Raw genomic sequence first — 16630 nt, forward strand, 5'->3', positions numbered from 1 at the left:
AATGAGTGTCAAAAAAACAGCAAAACAGCAAATTTAACGACAATAAAACACGAGGCACTCCTGCGAGACTGCATTTATTTTTTGGAAACTGATACTCATAAGAACAATAATGGATGTTAAAAAAGTTGCTGCTGTGGCAGGATGTCCTTTCCCCCCTGAAATACAAGAGGACCTGATTACAATGAAAAATAAAATCCACTGGTTAAATGAGATGACAGATGAGATGTGAGATTTCATTGAAGCATAGTAACTGGCAGGTTATTAAAGGCTCTGTGCAAAGTCAGCTTGACACACCTGAAACACAAGTTTTATTCAGATGAAACAAAGAAAAAACATCATCAACATCTTTGTGACCACTAGTGTTTTAAGAAAATGCAGATGTGATAACAAAAAAAATACAAGAATGCTGTAAGAACTCATTTTTTTCCCCCCTTAGATGGGAAATACACACCTAGTGCTTTAACCATAGTTTTTTTGCTTGTGCATAGTATGTGATGTTTTATGAATGAAAAAGGTGTTTAAGGATGTGAAACCTGATGCAATAATGCTTTTCACAGTGGTGATGGGTTTATCATGGTTGAATAAAAACAGAGTATTCAGAAGTTTTAACTATGGATTAAAAAAAAAACAGAAACTATAGTAACACACACATAATTTTGTTGTGATAAAACAGCATTCGCACACTTATTTGGTAACCACAACTTGAACTTGAACTTCACGGAGTTTATCTGTGTAACAGTGTTTAATGGTCAGATACACATGAACAGATGTGTTAAATGTCTCTCTGACACGAAAAAAGGTGAAAAGAATCGTTAGTTTGGACGTTTTAGGTGGAAACAGCATTGGATACATAGTTTGTTTTTCAGAAACATTCATTATGTTTCAGTAACTGTGACCACAGAAAGGTCCTTTTCTTTTTGGAACAAAAACTATAGCTTTTATCCTGTACACAAAAAAACATATCACAAAAAAACAACGTGAGACATCAAATGTTTTATACATACAAGCGTATCAAGCAATCAATTTTTCTCGTAAAATGTTTGTTACTGTAATGTTACATGCTGCTTCTGTTTTGGAGCTAGCTTGGTTAGATGCTCGCTAATGAGACTTGCAGGGTCTTTGCGGCCTCTGTACACAACCTATGGAAGTGGCCGACCTCATGTCCGTATTTATGCTTGTGTAGCTGGATTGTGTGTGTTAATTACCTTGTGGTCGTGCTGGTGTTTTATATGCGGTGCAGCCTGGGACTTCTTTTGTTCCTCACTCTTTGCGCTCAGTTATTTGGCTGCAAACATATTTGTCCCTGTTTTTTCACTTTCTTCATTCCCTCACGCCTATTCCGGTAGTTTCAGCAGTCTCTTCCAGGAATTTGTTGACATTTGTGAGACCTTATATTGATGCTTTGATTATTATTCCTGATTGTTATTCTCTGACTGATAAAGTAGCCGGAAACACACAAGGACTGAGCAGGTTAATTACAATGTTGCAAGCTGAGTGGACCCGACAAATTAGTCACATTTCTCCAGAGGTGCATGCCAGGTTACCGCGTAGGATCAGAGCGGTTTGTGTAGCATTGTGTGCTTCTCAGGTGGACTTTGATGTTGGTGGGGTTTTTTCCTGACTGAGATATGCTCTGTTTTGTATGTGTTTTCATCATCCACAACAACACACTTGTTTCTATCTGTGCTATCGTACTCAAAGAACCTCCATATGGGACTCTGCTATGGACCAGCACGGTGAGTTTAGGCACGCACACACATGCACGCGCACGTACACAGTTGCCCGATGGTGCTCCCAGCTTAAACTCGTAGAGCGGAAAAATGATTTCATATCCACAAAAATTCCACAAATATTTTTAAATAAAATGAGAAACACAAAAACAAAGGTCATTTTATCGATAATTTCAGTTCGTTTTTAGTTAGTTTTGTAAACTCACAATACAGTTTTAAGTAGTTATCTTTTTTTCCTTTTTATTATAGTTTTTATTTATTTCAGTTAACAAAAATGTCTTTTCAATTATATTTTTTGTTATATCGTTCGTTTTCGCTAACTATCATAATCCTGGTCTAGTAACATGAATCATGCAACAGATTGTTCTCACTGATCCCTAACAAAACGATAGTTATCGTCTTAGCATCGACAGCATCTGTTCCACGAAAACTGTATTGTTGGCCAAAGCTCGAGAATGATGTGACCTAAGATGTTCAAAATTACACCGTAGATTCATTGACCAAAAATCTCAGGAGAGTTTGAATCTCAGCAATCTTAACTTTAAGTTAACCTGTTAACTGGCAGCGGCCCGCCCGTGGGCCATTTTAGTGCTTTCTGAATTTGAAGCCTCATAGCATCAGAGTAATGCTGCACTCCACTCTTACGATGCTTTTATATGACAGACTAGATCATCCAAATTGGATTGACACCTTATTTGGCCAATCATGTTATGAAATGGATTTTCCAGAGCCAATAATAACCAGACAGCGTCACGTGACTTCTCTGGACATGCCCCAAATATTCTCCAATCATTCTGATTGGTCAACTCTGACCCAAAGTCTAAAACCACAGATGTATCCACAGGTTTCTGAAAGAGCACACGTAGGCTGCCATGACAGACGGCTACTTCTGCTGTACGGTTTTATACTTCCAGTTACCCAAAGTCAGAGCCAGAGTTAATGACAAAATTCAGTTACTTTGTGCTGTAACAGGCAGCTTTATTATTTGGAACATGAACTCGGGTTCAACTTGTACTGTTGTCGGTTGTCACTACATCAGTCTGTACATTTTTTTCAAATTATTTTATACTGTAAATTTGTTCTTTTTCCTCAAAATTATACTACCCAGTTGCACATCCTATTACTGTATTTTTCCTTATGTTTTAAGTTTTCCTTTAATGTACAGCCTCTTATTTTTTACATTATTTTATTCATATAGTGTGACACTACAGTATACAGCCTACACAAAGCTTTAACAATGCGTGGCTTCATCATGTAAACACAGTTAGTCAGCAGTTAGCAAGATGACAGCTGCGTGTCTCCATGATCACAGCCTTCGGCCAGTCCAGTGTTTCTGTTTCAGTGATCTGAACCCCTGTATCCAGATACAGGGGTTGGACAATGTAACTGAAACACCTCTCATTTTAATGTGGGAGGTTTCATGGCTAAATTGGACCAGCCTGGTGGCCAATCTTCATTAATTGCACATTGCACCAGTAAGAGCAGAGTGTGAAGGTTCAATTAGCAGGGTAAGAGCACAGTTTTGCTCAAAATATTGCAATGCACACAACATTATGGGTGACATCCCAAAGTTCAAAAGAGGACAGATTGTTGGTGCACGTCTTGCTGGCGCATCTGTGACCAAGACGACAAGTCTTTGTGATGTATCAAGAGCCACGGTATCCAGGGTAATGTCAGCATACCACCAAGAAGGACAAACCACATCCAACAGGATTAACTGTGGACGCAAGAGGAAGCTGTCTCAAAGGGATGTTCGGGTGCAAATCACGGCAGAATTAAATGTGCACCTCAACTCTCCTGTTTCCACCAAAACTGTCCGTCGGGAGCTCCACAGGGTCAATATACACGGCCGGGCTGCTATAGCCAAACCTTTGGTCACTCGTGCCAAAGCCAAACGTCGGTTTCAATGGTGCAAAGAGCGCAAATCTTGGGCTGTGGACAATGTGAAACGTGTATTGTTCTCTGATGAGTCCACCTTTACTGTTTTCCCCACATCCGGGAGAGTTACGGTGTGGAGAAGCCCCAAAGAAGCGTACCACCCAGACTGTTGCATGCCCAGACTGAAGCATGGGGGTGGATCAGTGATGGGTTGGGCTGCCATATCAAGGCATTCCCTTGGCCCAATACTTGTGCTAGATGGGCGCATCACTGCCAAGGACTACCGAACCATTCTGGAGGACTATGTGCATCCAATGGTTCAAACATTGCATCCTGAAGGCGGTGCCGTGTATCAGGATGACAATGCACCAATACACACAGCAAGACTGGTGAAAGATTGGTTTGATGAACATGAAAGTGAAGTTGAACATCTCCCATGGCCTGCACAGTCACCAGATCTAAATATTATTGATCCACTTTGGGGTGTTTTGGAGGAGCGAGTCAGGAAACGTTTTCCTACACCAGCATCATGTCGTGACCTGCCCACTATCCTGCAAGAAGAATGGCTTAAAGTCCCTCTGACCACTGTGCAGGACTTGTATATGTCATTCCCAAGATGAATTGACGCTGTATTGGCCGCAAAAGGAGGCCCTACACCATACTAATAAATTATTGTGGTCTAAAACCAGGTGTTTCAGTTTCATTGTCCAACCCCTGTAAGTGATATACCTTCCACAGAATAGCTGCAGCATCACTACATGATTTCTCTAATCAGCGATACAGGAACAACTGACTGTCTCCACCACTCCAGTTTCCCTTAGCATGACCCATGCTAAGTGCTTAGCTTGGCCGATGCTCTGGCTCGGCTCTACAGCTGCTTTAAGGTAAACAACGTTGCCTTGTTTGTTCAGCATTACTTTATTGATTTTATTACTTTGAAGGTAATCTGGTCCTCTTATAATTATGTGATTCCTCGCCATCAAGACCTTCAGAAAAAAACAAGATAATTGATAATGTCGATGTAGCTGACTTGGGGCCATAATTTCATGTCATTTACACAAGTGATGGGTGAGGCACTGTTACCTCGCTGCTTTTTAAAACATCCTTGCAATGTATCCACCTCCGATGTGGTACCATTTAGGCCAGGTAAAAGAAACTGCAGTGTCAAAATGTTTAAATGAATGGCAAGTGTGTAAGCCCGCAGCCGTAAACAACAGCGCAAACGGAAGCAAAATACCGGCTTCAGCTATGAATCGGGTAATGGCACAAAGTCAGGAATACTGTGGATAGCCAATAAAATTCCTGACACCTTGGTATGTGGCACCTTGGGGTGTGTTTTCACATGAATCCACAAATTTGCTGCACAATGGCCATTTCTCAGTATGTGTTCTTGTGCGAACTTCTGTACTCGTGAACTTGGGAAACGTCATCATTCTCAGCCCAAGTACTGTTCCAAACCTAAGTATGCATATAGGCAAATTCGCTCAAAATACCTGAATGTGTTCTCGCTCCGCCCCTTCTATCAAGTCTGCATCGGTGGTGACTTGTGTGGACTTGGTGCAGCCAAGTATCCCAGAATGTATTTCGAACAAAACTGACGTAGAATTCCATTTCCGGGTCCAAACTCTCCTGTGTTCAATACTCAGCTATGCTGTGTCTGTCGTTGTTTTGACCGATCCGAATGTAATAGTGAACAGTCACTGGGCTGCCACTGCTGTCCATTTATGGGCATCTGGACCCAGAAATGACGTCGGACTTAAAGACCGGATACCAATAATGGTGGAATAGATTGGCTAAAACTGAGAGTAAATTTTGAAATATTACCACTTCTGTGACACAAAACAGACTTTTACAGTGTTTTCAGGGGAGAATGTATATGTGTACAGTAATCCCTCGCTACTTTGCGGTTCGCTTTTCGCAGACTCGCTGTTTCGCGGGTTTTCAATCAGTATTAGTGTAAAATATTTTTGCTGTTTCGCGGGTTTTTGCGGTACTCGTTCTTCACATGCATAATACGTGTTGTACAGTAATGTATATATTTGGTGTATAAGTGTGTGGGGAGGGTTTATAAAAACTTGATTGCAAATGTGCTCCGACGTTTTTGGAGACGTCCGTTCCACTGCTCTCACACCAGCTGTTCACTCACCGGCCGGACGATGGTGCTATACCCGGGGAGAACGCCAGACTGCCAGAACATCGTTTTCAAAACTCCCGCTTGTTTTCACTGCTGAGTGGAAGTTAAACACAGAAATAATACACTCAGATTATCTCTAACAGCTGATGTTTGGTTTATTTCAGTGTTTCATTTGTTCCTGTTTAAACCAATAAAACTGATATTAAAAATATTTTACTCAGGAAGGAACAGGAGAGCCTTTTCACCGGGAACGGGAACATCACATTGGCATGTTGATGCTGTTCATGGAGATTGTGGAGACTGATAACAAGCCTTCTCCAGAAATAATCAAATTATATGTTTTAAAATGTTAATATTTATTTGACTGTATTCTAAACAAATCTCTGTTGCAAGTGGTAGAAGTGTTCTGGAATAAAAATAATATAATTTTAATATTTGACCTGTTTTTGTAACTTAAGCAGCAGAGCTGTGTATACATGTACAGTATAATGTTTTTATTCAGAGATGAAGTTTTTAAAACAAGCAGTAAGCTGAAAGGTGATAGAAACACTGGAGCTGAGCTGTGATGTCATCAAGTACGCTGGTGTTCCAGTTAAGAAATAATCCCCCGTACTTGGGAAGGCCGTACTTGTCAAGAACGCAAGTTCGTACTTGCGTACTTGAGAAATGGCCAATGAGTGCGTATTACCTGCGCGAAGCCGAGCTGGAAGTAAGACTCTGTGTGCCATCGTGACCTCAATGGTGTTTTCAGTACTTTTTCTCACTAGCGGATTGTATAAATATCTCAAAACACTCACGAGAGTGGATTATTATTTATTAGAGGACTTGGTCGCTGATTCAACCAGGTTTAATGCTGCAGAATCCCACAGATGAACAGCTGTTAGTCTGAAGGCGATTCAGAGTAAGTGTAAGTTTTTATTCTCAGCTCGTCTTCATATTATACACCGTTTAGATGTAAATATGTATGTAATGGTGAGTTAGACATCATCACCTTGTTAAAATAATAGCCTAAGTCATTTTTTCAGGTTTTTCAGGAAACACAAAAAACTGAACTAAATATTTAATAAAATATGATATTTATTAATAATTTCACTGAAAAACATTATGACAATTGATGACTTTTGACATAATAATCACAATGCCTGTCCATTATGTAAGATAAGAGGAATAAATGATGTAGGCAAATTTTTCTATCATGCCTTTGTGACTTAAGCAATTTTAAATGTTCAACTCTGTCAACCATTAAGCATAACTAACAAACTAACTAAACATAATTATGTACAGTGTACATCTCCTCACTTCTCCCTCCAGCTCTTTGCTGGGTTCTTGACTGATGCCTTTTAATGCAGCAAATTGTCAAAGAAGTGATTGGCAGTCAACGGGCATGAGGTGTTTCATTGACTGGAGATCCTGGAGCTTTCTCTCCTTGATGGGCAGAGCACTTGGAAACATTCTTACCCACCTTTGTCCTCTGTGGCAGTGCTTCCCACAGAGAGTCCTCCGTGAAGGACGGCTCCAAATGGATTTTGCCTTCACTGCTAAACTGAAGAGCCTGCAGATCATGCAGTCAGCTCTCCAACTTCTTTGCCTGGTCTAATGCTAATGAAGTAACCTGCATTCAGTTTCAGGAACTCATCATGCTTAAGCACTTTCACATGGATTTATTGCTATGATTAGGCTGCCTTCATTTTGTCTTCATAGTGGTGGCTTTGACTCAGGAGGTAGAGCAGGTCCTCTACTAATCAGAAGGCTGGTGGTTCCATTCCTGGCTGCTCCAGTCTGTATGAGGACTCCTCAAAGGATGGGGTATAATCTGGTTCACAGATGACATCATCATCATCAGATTTGCCCACTTCATGATGTGGATGTGTCTACGTGGCATCTTGAATATCATCAACAGGAGAGTTTAAGGCATCATCTGCTCCATCTGAAACAGACTCTTGGCCTGGTACCACCTGCCTCCTCTCTTCAGTGACTGTCTCATGATTTTCACTGGATGAGGCCTGATTGGCCTAAGAATTGTCAAGTGCATTGCCTACCAAAATCAGTTCAACCCTTGTCTGTGTAGGTTCTCAGTCATCCAGGTCTCAGGAGCTTGAAAAAGGGTGACTGGACCTCTTTTTGTTTCTTCAAGATATTTCACCTCTCATCCCAAAGGCTTCTTTACTTCTCAAACCAAAAGGTGGAGAGACCCAGGTATTTACTGTAAACCCCAGTGGATGTAGTCCCTTGGACGTGGTTGTGACCCACTATTGTTCATGTGCATAATCACATGTACCAAGGTATGAAAGGAGGTGTGGGTCATTACAATCAGTGGTTTTGGGTGAAACCAATTTGGGACTTTGCCCCATTGTATCATGTGACCTATTGAGGTCACCTGAACAAAGGTGTGAATGTGAGTTGAGGCACCTGGGGAGGGAGCTCAGGCCTGTAAGCAGGGGAAAGTTGGTGACGTAATCCACCTCCTCTGTTCAATGATGGTTGTTCACAGTGATGCTTCTTTTATTCCTCTTTCAATCCTTTGAGGTGTACAGTCACATATGTGGGATCATTTTGAAAAATATTCATTGCTTTGTGGTCACTTGTATTAAGCTACATCAGGAATTTTCAAAGTATTGTGCATACATGCACCCCTAAGGGTGCACAAGCTGCCTCTAGACACTGCACAATAGATATACTATAGTACTAGTCAAATTATGTTATAATTACTAATATTTTCTTCATAATATTGTGTTCAATATTGTGAGATATTCATCAAATATAAACACAAAGTATAATGTAATTCTTTGTTATACACAATGTCTAGCTATCAGATTACAATACAGTTTTCAAAATTTTCTTAATTAGATCATATAAAGTTTTAAAAAACGAGGCAAAACCTGTAGATGAAAAGGCAGAAAAGATTTAACCGATCGCCTATCACTTGTAACAATCAGATAGTCTTCATGGATTTAGCTATTTTGCTAACTAAAAAACTGAATAAAAAGATTTATGACTATGCAATATTTATAGCCTAGTCTATATTATAGTTAATCTTGTCACTTAACAATGGCAGATGAGACCAGAATCATGGAAATAACATCAGTGGCGAGGCAGAGGTTTTTTCTTATCAAAGCAGCTGCCATCTTGAAAAGCTTGTAAAATTGCCCAAGTCACACAGTCTTTTGACTTAGGCAAAAATAAAACAGCCTAAGTCACACTCTTGACACAGGCCATTATATTAAATGGGTAAAACTGAAGGATCTGTTCAACTAAGGAGGTAGGCGATTTTATCAGAGGTCGCCAGCATCATGAGGAAATAATTTAGGCAAAAAAATCAGTTTTGCCAAAAAATGACTTGGGCCATTTTTTTAACAAGGTGACGACATGCACCATTACATGGAAAATATCACCGTACGCTGTTGTTACACCGCTTATATTGTGTGTGTGTGCAATTGTGTACGCTGGCGTGGAAACACAAGAGTGTTTGGGGGGCAGGGAAAGTGTTTTATAGACCTCGATGGGCTTTCACAGCGATTGCACAATGGCTCAGAGCATTGTTTATCATATTCTGTGATATTCGCTTTGTGGTGGGCTTTGTGTAAGTTTTGTGTTTGTGGGGGTGGGGGTAATTGTTTGGGAGGAGGTTTAAGTTGTGTATCACAGAAGGACTATTGGGAGGATTGCATTTTTTTTATTTTATGTGTATATGTAGTGTTTACATTTACTGTAACTTTTGATCAATATACAATTCATTTTTTGGGGTGTATGAAGAAATCACTGAAAATAGACTGGATTATTTTGTGAAGGAAGGCCTAAGATTTTCCTTCTTTTACAAATTAGGGCAACCTCTGATTTATATGTCTATAATTATAATTAATTCGTACTATCAGTAAATTTTTGTATATCACATGATTCCTCTGCATATTACCTTTCATTAGAGCCCTCATTGATGACTGTCTGTTGACGCATTGAGGAGTTACAGCCATTTGAAGTTTGTATATCAGGCATTGTCCCATTGGTGCCTCTTGGAGTCTCCAAATGGCACCAGTTGTACAACACCTACACATCAACACACAAAAACTTGTCCAAAACAGTAAGTTTTTGTGCTACTTTGATAAAATTTGGAATACAAGTAGACAAGACTTCATTCTACGGTTTCATTTTATTTTCCAGTCCATACCTTCAACACTCAGTGTGTAGTTACATAAAAATAAACATGAAAAATCTAGGCGAGGCAAAAATTGTCTAATTTTTCTGTGTTCCAAACGTAATAGCTACATACTAATTACAGTTACAGCATTTTTCACTGCAAAAATGAAAAATATGGCCTGTCATCTTCACAAAGAGACCAAGCTTTTGCATGTACTCCAGAGCTCAGGAAAAGCAGCTGATTTAATTTGGGTATCCCTTTTCAGGCGTTTTTGTTGATTTTGGAGCAACCAGTTAAGGGGTTATAGGTCAAAGGTCAAATTTTCTGAAAAATGTATCAACATGATAACTGGAAAACTAAGTTACCTAGGATGTTCAGGTTCACACATAGATGCATACAGTTCAAGCTAGATCTATCAAGCTTCACACAATTGTTTACTGACTTGTAGTGATGGTTGTGGTGGCGGTTGTTGGATGGGTGGTGGTGGTTGCTGGACGGGTGACAGTAGTTGTAGTGGTGGTTGCTGGATGGGTGGTGGTTGTTGGACGGGTGGTTGTAGTGGTGGTTGTTGGATGGGTGGTTATTGGACGGTAGTGGTGATTGTTGGATGGGTAGTGGTGGTTGCTGGAGGAGTAGTGGTGGCTGTTGGAGGGGTGGTGGTTGCACTGGTGGTTATTGGATGTGTAGTGGTGGTTGTTGGACGGGTGGTGGTTGTTGTAGTGGGGGTTATTGGACGGGTAGTGATGATTGTTGGATGGATAGTGGTGGTTGTAGTAGTAGTTATCGAATGGGTAGTGGTAGTTGCTGGACGGGTAGTGGTGATTGTTGGATGGGTAGTGGTTGTTACTGGACATGTAATGGTGTTGCAGTGGTGGTTATCAAAGGGGTAGTGGTGGTTTTGGACGGGTAGTGGTGGTTGTTGGACGGGTGGTGGTTGTACTGGTGGTTGTTGGACGAGTAGTGGGGGTTATTGGACGGGTAGTGGTGATGGTTGGACGGGTAGTGGTGGTTACGGGACGAGTAGTGGTGATGGTTGGACGGGTAGTGGTAGTTGTTGGACGAGTAGTGGTGGTTGCTGGACGGGTGGTGGTTGTAGTGATGGTTGTTGGACGGGTAGTGGTGGTTGCTGGACGGGTGGTGGTTGTAGTGGTGGTTGCTGGACGAGCAGTGGTGGTTATTGGACGGGTGGTGGTGGTTGCTGGACGGGTGGTGGTTGTAGTCGTGGTTATTGGACGAGTGGTGGTGGTTGCTGGACGGGTGGTGGTTGTAGTGGTGGTTGTTGGACGAGTGGTGGTGGTTGCTGGACGGGTGGTGGTTGTAGTGGTGGTTGCTGGACGAGCAGTGGTGGTTATTGGACGGGTGGTGGTTGTAGTGGTGGTTGTTGGACGGGTAATGGTGGGTGTTGGTGAGGTGGCGGTGATGGTTGGACGGGTAGTGGTAGTTGTTGGACGGGTGGTGGTGGTTGTAGTGGTGGATGTTGGACGGGTAGTGGTGGTTGTTGGACGGGTGGTGGTGGTTACTGGACGAGTAGTGGTGGTTATCAAACGGGTAGTGGTGGTTGTTGGACGGGTGGTGGTGGTTGCTGGACGGGTGGTGGTTGTAGTGATGGTTGTTGGACGAGTGGTGGTGGTTGCTGGACGGGTGGTGGTTGTTGGACGAGTGGAGGTGGTTGCTGGACGGGTGGTGGTTGTAGTGGTGGTTGCTGGACGAGCAGTGGTGGTTATTGGACGGGTGGTGGTTGTAGTGGTGGTTGTTGGACGGGTAATGGTGGGTGTTGGTGAGGTGGCGGTGATGGTGATGTTTGGACGGGTAGTGGTAGTTGTTGGACGGGTGGTGGTGGTTGTAGTGGTGGATGTTGGACGGGTAGTGGTGGTTGTTGGACGGGTGGTGGTGGTTGTAGTGGGGGTTATTGGACGGGTAGTGGTGATGGTTGGACGGGTAGTGGTGGTTACTGGACGAGTAGTGGTGGTTGTAGTGGTGGTTATCAAACGGGTAGTGGTGGTTGTTGGACGGATTGTTGTGGTTGCTGGACGGGTGGTGATTGCTGGACGAGTAGTGGTGGTTATTGGACGGGTGGTGGTTGTAGTGGTGGTTGTTGGACGAGTGGTGGTGGTTGTTGGATGGGTGGTGGAAAGACGGGTGGTAGTAGTTGTACTGGTGGTTACTGGACGGGTGGTGGTTGTATTGGTGGTTACTGGACGGGTGGTGGTGGTGGATGTAGTGGGGGTTGGCAGTGGCGGAAGTCCTGTGCAGGAGACACTGAGGTCACTGTCAGTCCCATTGGATGTGAATGTGATAAAACCCGGCTGATTGGAGGTGATCTGGCTGTTGATCCAGGTCTCATACTGGGATACTCTGGTGTAGACTCCTGGGAAATTTGGCGAGGCACAACCTTCCCCAAAACTGACAATTCCCGCCTGAATCCAGCGACCGTTCTGCTTGCTCACCATGGGACCTCCTGAATCCCCCTTTGAGAGCAGAAACATTTAGTGTTAGCTGAGGAGAAGAATCTTTGCAGAAGGTAAAAGTCTGGCAAACAGGTAAAAAAGGTAATGGTAAAAAAAAGGTAAAAATAATCACCTGACAGGAGTCCTTTCCCCCTGCAGATAACCCGGCACAGACCATGTTGCCAGTGATCGATCCCACTCCATAGTTACAGTTACACTGCCTGTTTCCCACAATGGGAACCTCCACCTCCATCAGGTTTTGTGGGTAAGGAAGGGACACTAAGGGGAGAAAGCATCAGTTCAAAAAGTGCAATTTTCAAGGGTCGTATCAGCATGTGATAGTTGGCTGGTCAAAGCAAGATATAGCATATGAAAGTTTTCTTTTTACCTACATTTGGTACCAGGATTATCTTCTAGCTGTTGTTCCTTCTTTGTAAAAAATTATTTTTTAAATTCAGTCATATTATAACATTGCAAAAAAACAACAGTGTTCACATGTTGAGAAGAAAAATTGAAAGATTCTAAATGAAAAACAGCACAAAACATCAAAGTCCAGGCACTCAGGGTAGACTCACAAAAGTAGTAAAAAATCTTATTTTATTAATCTTATTTTAATTTTGTTTTACTGGGTTAACGACAATAAAAATACACAGATGTATATCAGATTGTGTCTTGTTCAGGCCAAAGATGGAGCAAGGTGATATGATCGGGTGACTTTAGGTCCAGAAGAATTTTTTTTAGCTCCCTTGAAGGGTCTGGGTCACAGAGAAGTTTCTTTGGGCATAAGATGGCATGTTCCCTTTACTCACTTCAGCTTCAGAGGGAAACATCTACATTGTTGTGACACTATCACCATGATATTTTAGTCTACATGAGTGCAAAGCCCTCCTTTGGCGTCACAAAGCTTCTGTTTGGTGCCTGGGTGGCTTAGTGGTGAAGCCAGCGACCACATACACACGCCGCATTGCGGTGCGGGTGGCGCAGGTTCGTGTCCCGGCCTGTCGCCAGTTTGCCTGCGTGTCTTCCCCTGTATTTTTCCCCCCATTTCCTGACTCTCTATACTATTGATAAAAGCCGCTGTAGCCAAAAATGGAAAAAAAAAAAAAAAAAGCTTCTGTTGGCGTTTAAAAAACAGGCGCAGAGTCAAAAGCACAGTTACTTTTGCAATTGCATTCGTTAAATATGTATTTGTAGGAGCTTCCCCCACTGAGTGCTGCAGGGAGCCACAATATGACATGTGGAGGGTCCTGAGATTATTTTTAAAGCGAGTCGATGCATTTGCAGCGTTTCTGATTTCTGGTCAAATCATAAAAATGGAAACACATGGCTCTGCAACACCACAAATCATTTTTATGTCATTTGTCTTTATTCTTCTCTCAGATCTGTGAATAAAATATTAAAATATCTGTCAAAATGTATCAATAATGGAACTCAAAGATTGGAAGATCACATCAATGTCTGACTCTAAAAATAAATAAATCTAAATTTCACACAGAACAGACTGAAACAGAACAAGGACACATGAGGGAGCACAGAGCTGTGAGCAGCTGTAAGAGCTGATGAAGATGCTCAGAGACGACTTTACGTTCTTACAGTCAGTCGGACGTTTGGTCACTTTGCTCAGAGCTGAATAATATCTGTAAACTTGTGGAGAAGCAGCCTTAGACACAGATAGCTCAAACATCAGCGATGTGCTCCAGAACTTCAACAACTTTGTCTTGATGTGACTTTGATAATAAACGGTTTGGGCTGTTGGTTGGACTCAGCAGCATTGAGACAGTATCACACGAATTTCAGAAATGCCCGATTTCATAAACAACGTGTTTGCAGTCATCAGACTCTGGTTTACAAAATGCAGCACTCGTTACTTTGGGAATGGTTGCTCTAAATATTTCTGAGATGTCTGAGAACACAGTTGTTTCCTGCATTGTAGTCTTCATTTCTCTGAAAGGAATCAGGTGTCTTTATGACCCACCTCCACTTCCAGTATCGCCCCAGCCGGTGACCCAGGTGTTAGAGCCGTTGTAGAAGGTGCTGTTTGAGGCTGCCAGGCAGACGGGAGCAATGTAGTTGGTGAAAGTCACTGATGAGGAGAGCTTCAGGAGGGAGATGTCATTGTCAGAGGTAACAGAGTTGTAGGTGGGATGGATGATGATCTGTGTTACTGTCCGAGACACCGCATTGGGGTTGGATCCCTGCAGACTCTGAAGGCCCAGAGACACAGTCACACTGCTTGCACTGATTCTGGGATCATCAAAGACACAAAAACAGTGCAGAAATGATAAATGATCATTTAAATATAAAATGATTGGGTACAGTGATGTTAGAGGCCCTGTTAAAGATGCATCCTGGGACCCTCAGAGAGGTCCTGCCCTCCAGATTGGGATCTGTGGCCTTTCATAGTGTCTTCATAGAGCAAATCTTTCTTTTTTCTATTCTTGTTGCTCACCTCTGAAAGCAGTGAGCAGCACACAGCACCCACTGATTGTTAATGAGGGATCCTCCACAGAAATGGAACCCATATATTTGCAGACTGACCTGCCAGGGCCAGCTGCCAGGAGGGGCGGCCTGTCCTCCTACAATCCTGGTGTTCAGACTCGGCTGACCGCAAACTGACAGACATTAAAACACAGAGTGAGCATCACTGCATGACCTGTAAACTCTCAGCATTACAAACTGCTGAGGACACAGTGATCCTGGGAGTAACAGCAGGAAAACCACTCTGATTTCAGGAATTCACTGCTCCTTTACATTCTTTTACTTTGGGAAAATGTAGAGATTTCTATTTTGCATAAAACATGTATTTAAAACTAAAATAAACTTTATCTCACCTTTCAGCTGCGACTCAGACTCTGAAACAGAAAAGAAATAAAGAAATAATAAATTATTAATTTCTGGCTCTCTTCCACAGTGTGTCTGTTGTCCCATCTCTTTCCCCTCAACCCCAACTGTGCCTCCCTGAGCCTCCTTCTGCCACATGTTACTTCCTGTTAAAAGGAACTTTTTCCTTCTCACCGTCACCAGGTGTTTGCTCATGAAGGCTCTTTGGACTGTTGGGTTTTCTCTGTAATTACTGTAGGGTCTTTAACTGACAATTTAGCACTCCACTTTCTTCTCCAAATACTGTCACTTCGTTACTTCAGCATTTCTGGTGGAAAAACTTCTTTGCCTTGGATTGGCATTTTAAATTTATGTTCACTGAACACTGTGTCCTGAACATCCATCCAGTGAGACGTGACGTTCCCTCCTGCTGCTAAAACAGAATTTGTAAATCCAGGATTTCCTCCTTTCCCTGCTGTTATTACATGCACTCTTCCTTTAAAGTGAAAGGATTTGCTCCTGAGTGTTTTAACCCTGTGAGCCGTACCTGAAGCAGGTGTGTGCAGTGAGCGCGGCTCTTACCTTGGGTCAGGAGCATCAGCACAGCAGCCAAACAGATCACTTTGTAGAAAGCCATGACTGGAACATCTAAACAGCCAGACCTGCCGCAGCATAAATACCCTTCCTCTCTCCTCCCCCCTCTCAGTCTCCAGTAAAACACACCTCTCTCAAATGCCTGTCCATCTCACTGTTGGTCATCTGATCTCCTCACATCAGATATGTCAGTTTAAATTAGAATTTCAACTTTCAGAAATGTTGAACTTTTTTACTAATTAGTAACTTTTCTGGGTTGGATTATTAATTTTATATCAGGAAACCAAAGCCTGCTGTGCTGGGTTTATTTGCAGCTTTATCAAAAAAACATTTTCCCTCAGCACGATTTCATTTACTTAATTGGAAGTGTCCATCCTGCTCACTTCCAATGAAGATGTTAACATCTTCAGTGCCACTGTCTCCAAACCATCCCTTTCACTCTTGCTGCTCTCCTTATGTCACAAATCACTCCTGACACTCATCTACAAGGTGGAGATGCTGGTGAACCGAATTGCAACTATCAAGACTTGCTTTTGGGACATGGAAGGTCACTTCTCTGGTAGGTAAGGACCCTGAGCTAGTGCGTGAGACACTGGCTAGATACAGTCAGGCTCACCTCAATGCATGGCCTGGGCTCTGGAACCAGTCTTCTGGAAAGGGGCTGGACTCTGTTCCAATCTGGAGTTTTCCTCAGTAATGAGAGAATTGCTTTCCTGTGCCTTCAGGCTGGGGAATGGGTTTTGACTGTTGTCTGTGCTTACATGCCAAATGACAGTGCAGAGTACTTAGTCTTCTTGGAGTCATAGGGCAGGTTGCTCAAGAATGTTCCATCGTCAAGAATGCTGGTCAGACCTGGCACACCTCAACGTATAGTGAGGGTGTTCTGAGAATGCCT

At 42.5% G+C, this 16630-nt stretch overlaps 1 protein-coding gene across 1 annotated transcript in view; it reads right to left on the bottom strand.

Moving 5' to 3' along the window:
* LOC115785052 (transmembrane protease serine 9-like) overlaps positions 1-15778 on the bottom strand; it is a 45462-nt gene extending 29684 nt beyond the window's left edge. The window contains exons 1-6 of the mRNA XM_030736501.1: positions 15724-15778; positions 15153-15173; positions 14771-14933; positions 14297-14565; positions 12455-12600; positions 12030-12342 (exon numbers count right to left, since the gene is read on the bottom strand). Of these exons, the coding sequence (XP_030592361.1) occupies positions 12030-12342; positions 12455-12600; positions 14297-14565; positions 14771-14933; positions 15153-15173; positions 15724-15778 (967 nt within the window). The remainder of the gene's footprint in view (positions 1-12029; positions 12343-12454; positions 12601-14296; positions 14566-14770; positions 14934-15152; positions 15174-15723) is intronic.
* Positions 15779-16630: the final 852 nt, after the last annotated feature.

Source organism: Archocentrus centrarchus, chromosome 8, assembly GCF_007364275.1.
Source record: "Archocentrus centrarchus isolate MPI-CPG fArcCen1 chromosome 8, fArcCen1, whole genome shotgun sequence".
NCBI classification, from domain to species: domain Eukaryota; kingdom Metazoa; phylum Chordata; class Actinopteri; order Cichliformes; family Cichlidae; genus Archocentrus; species Archocentrus centrarchus.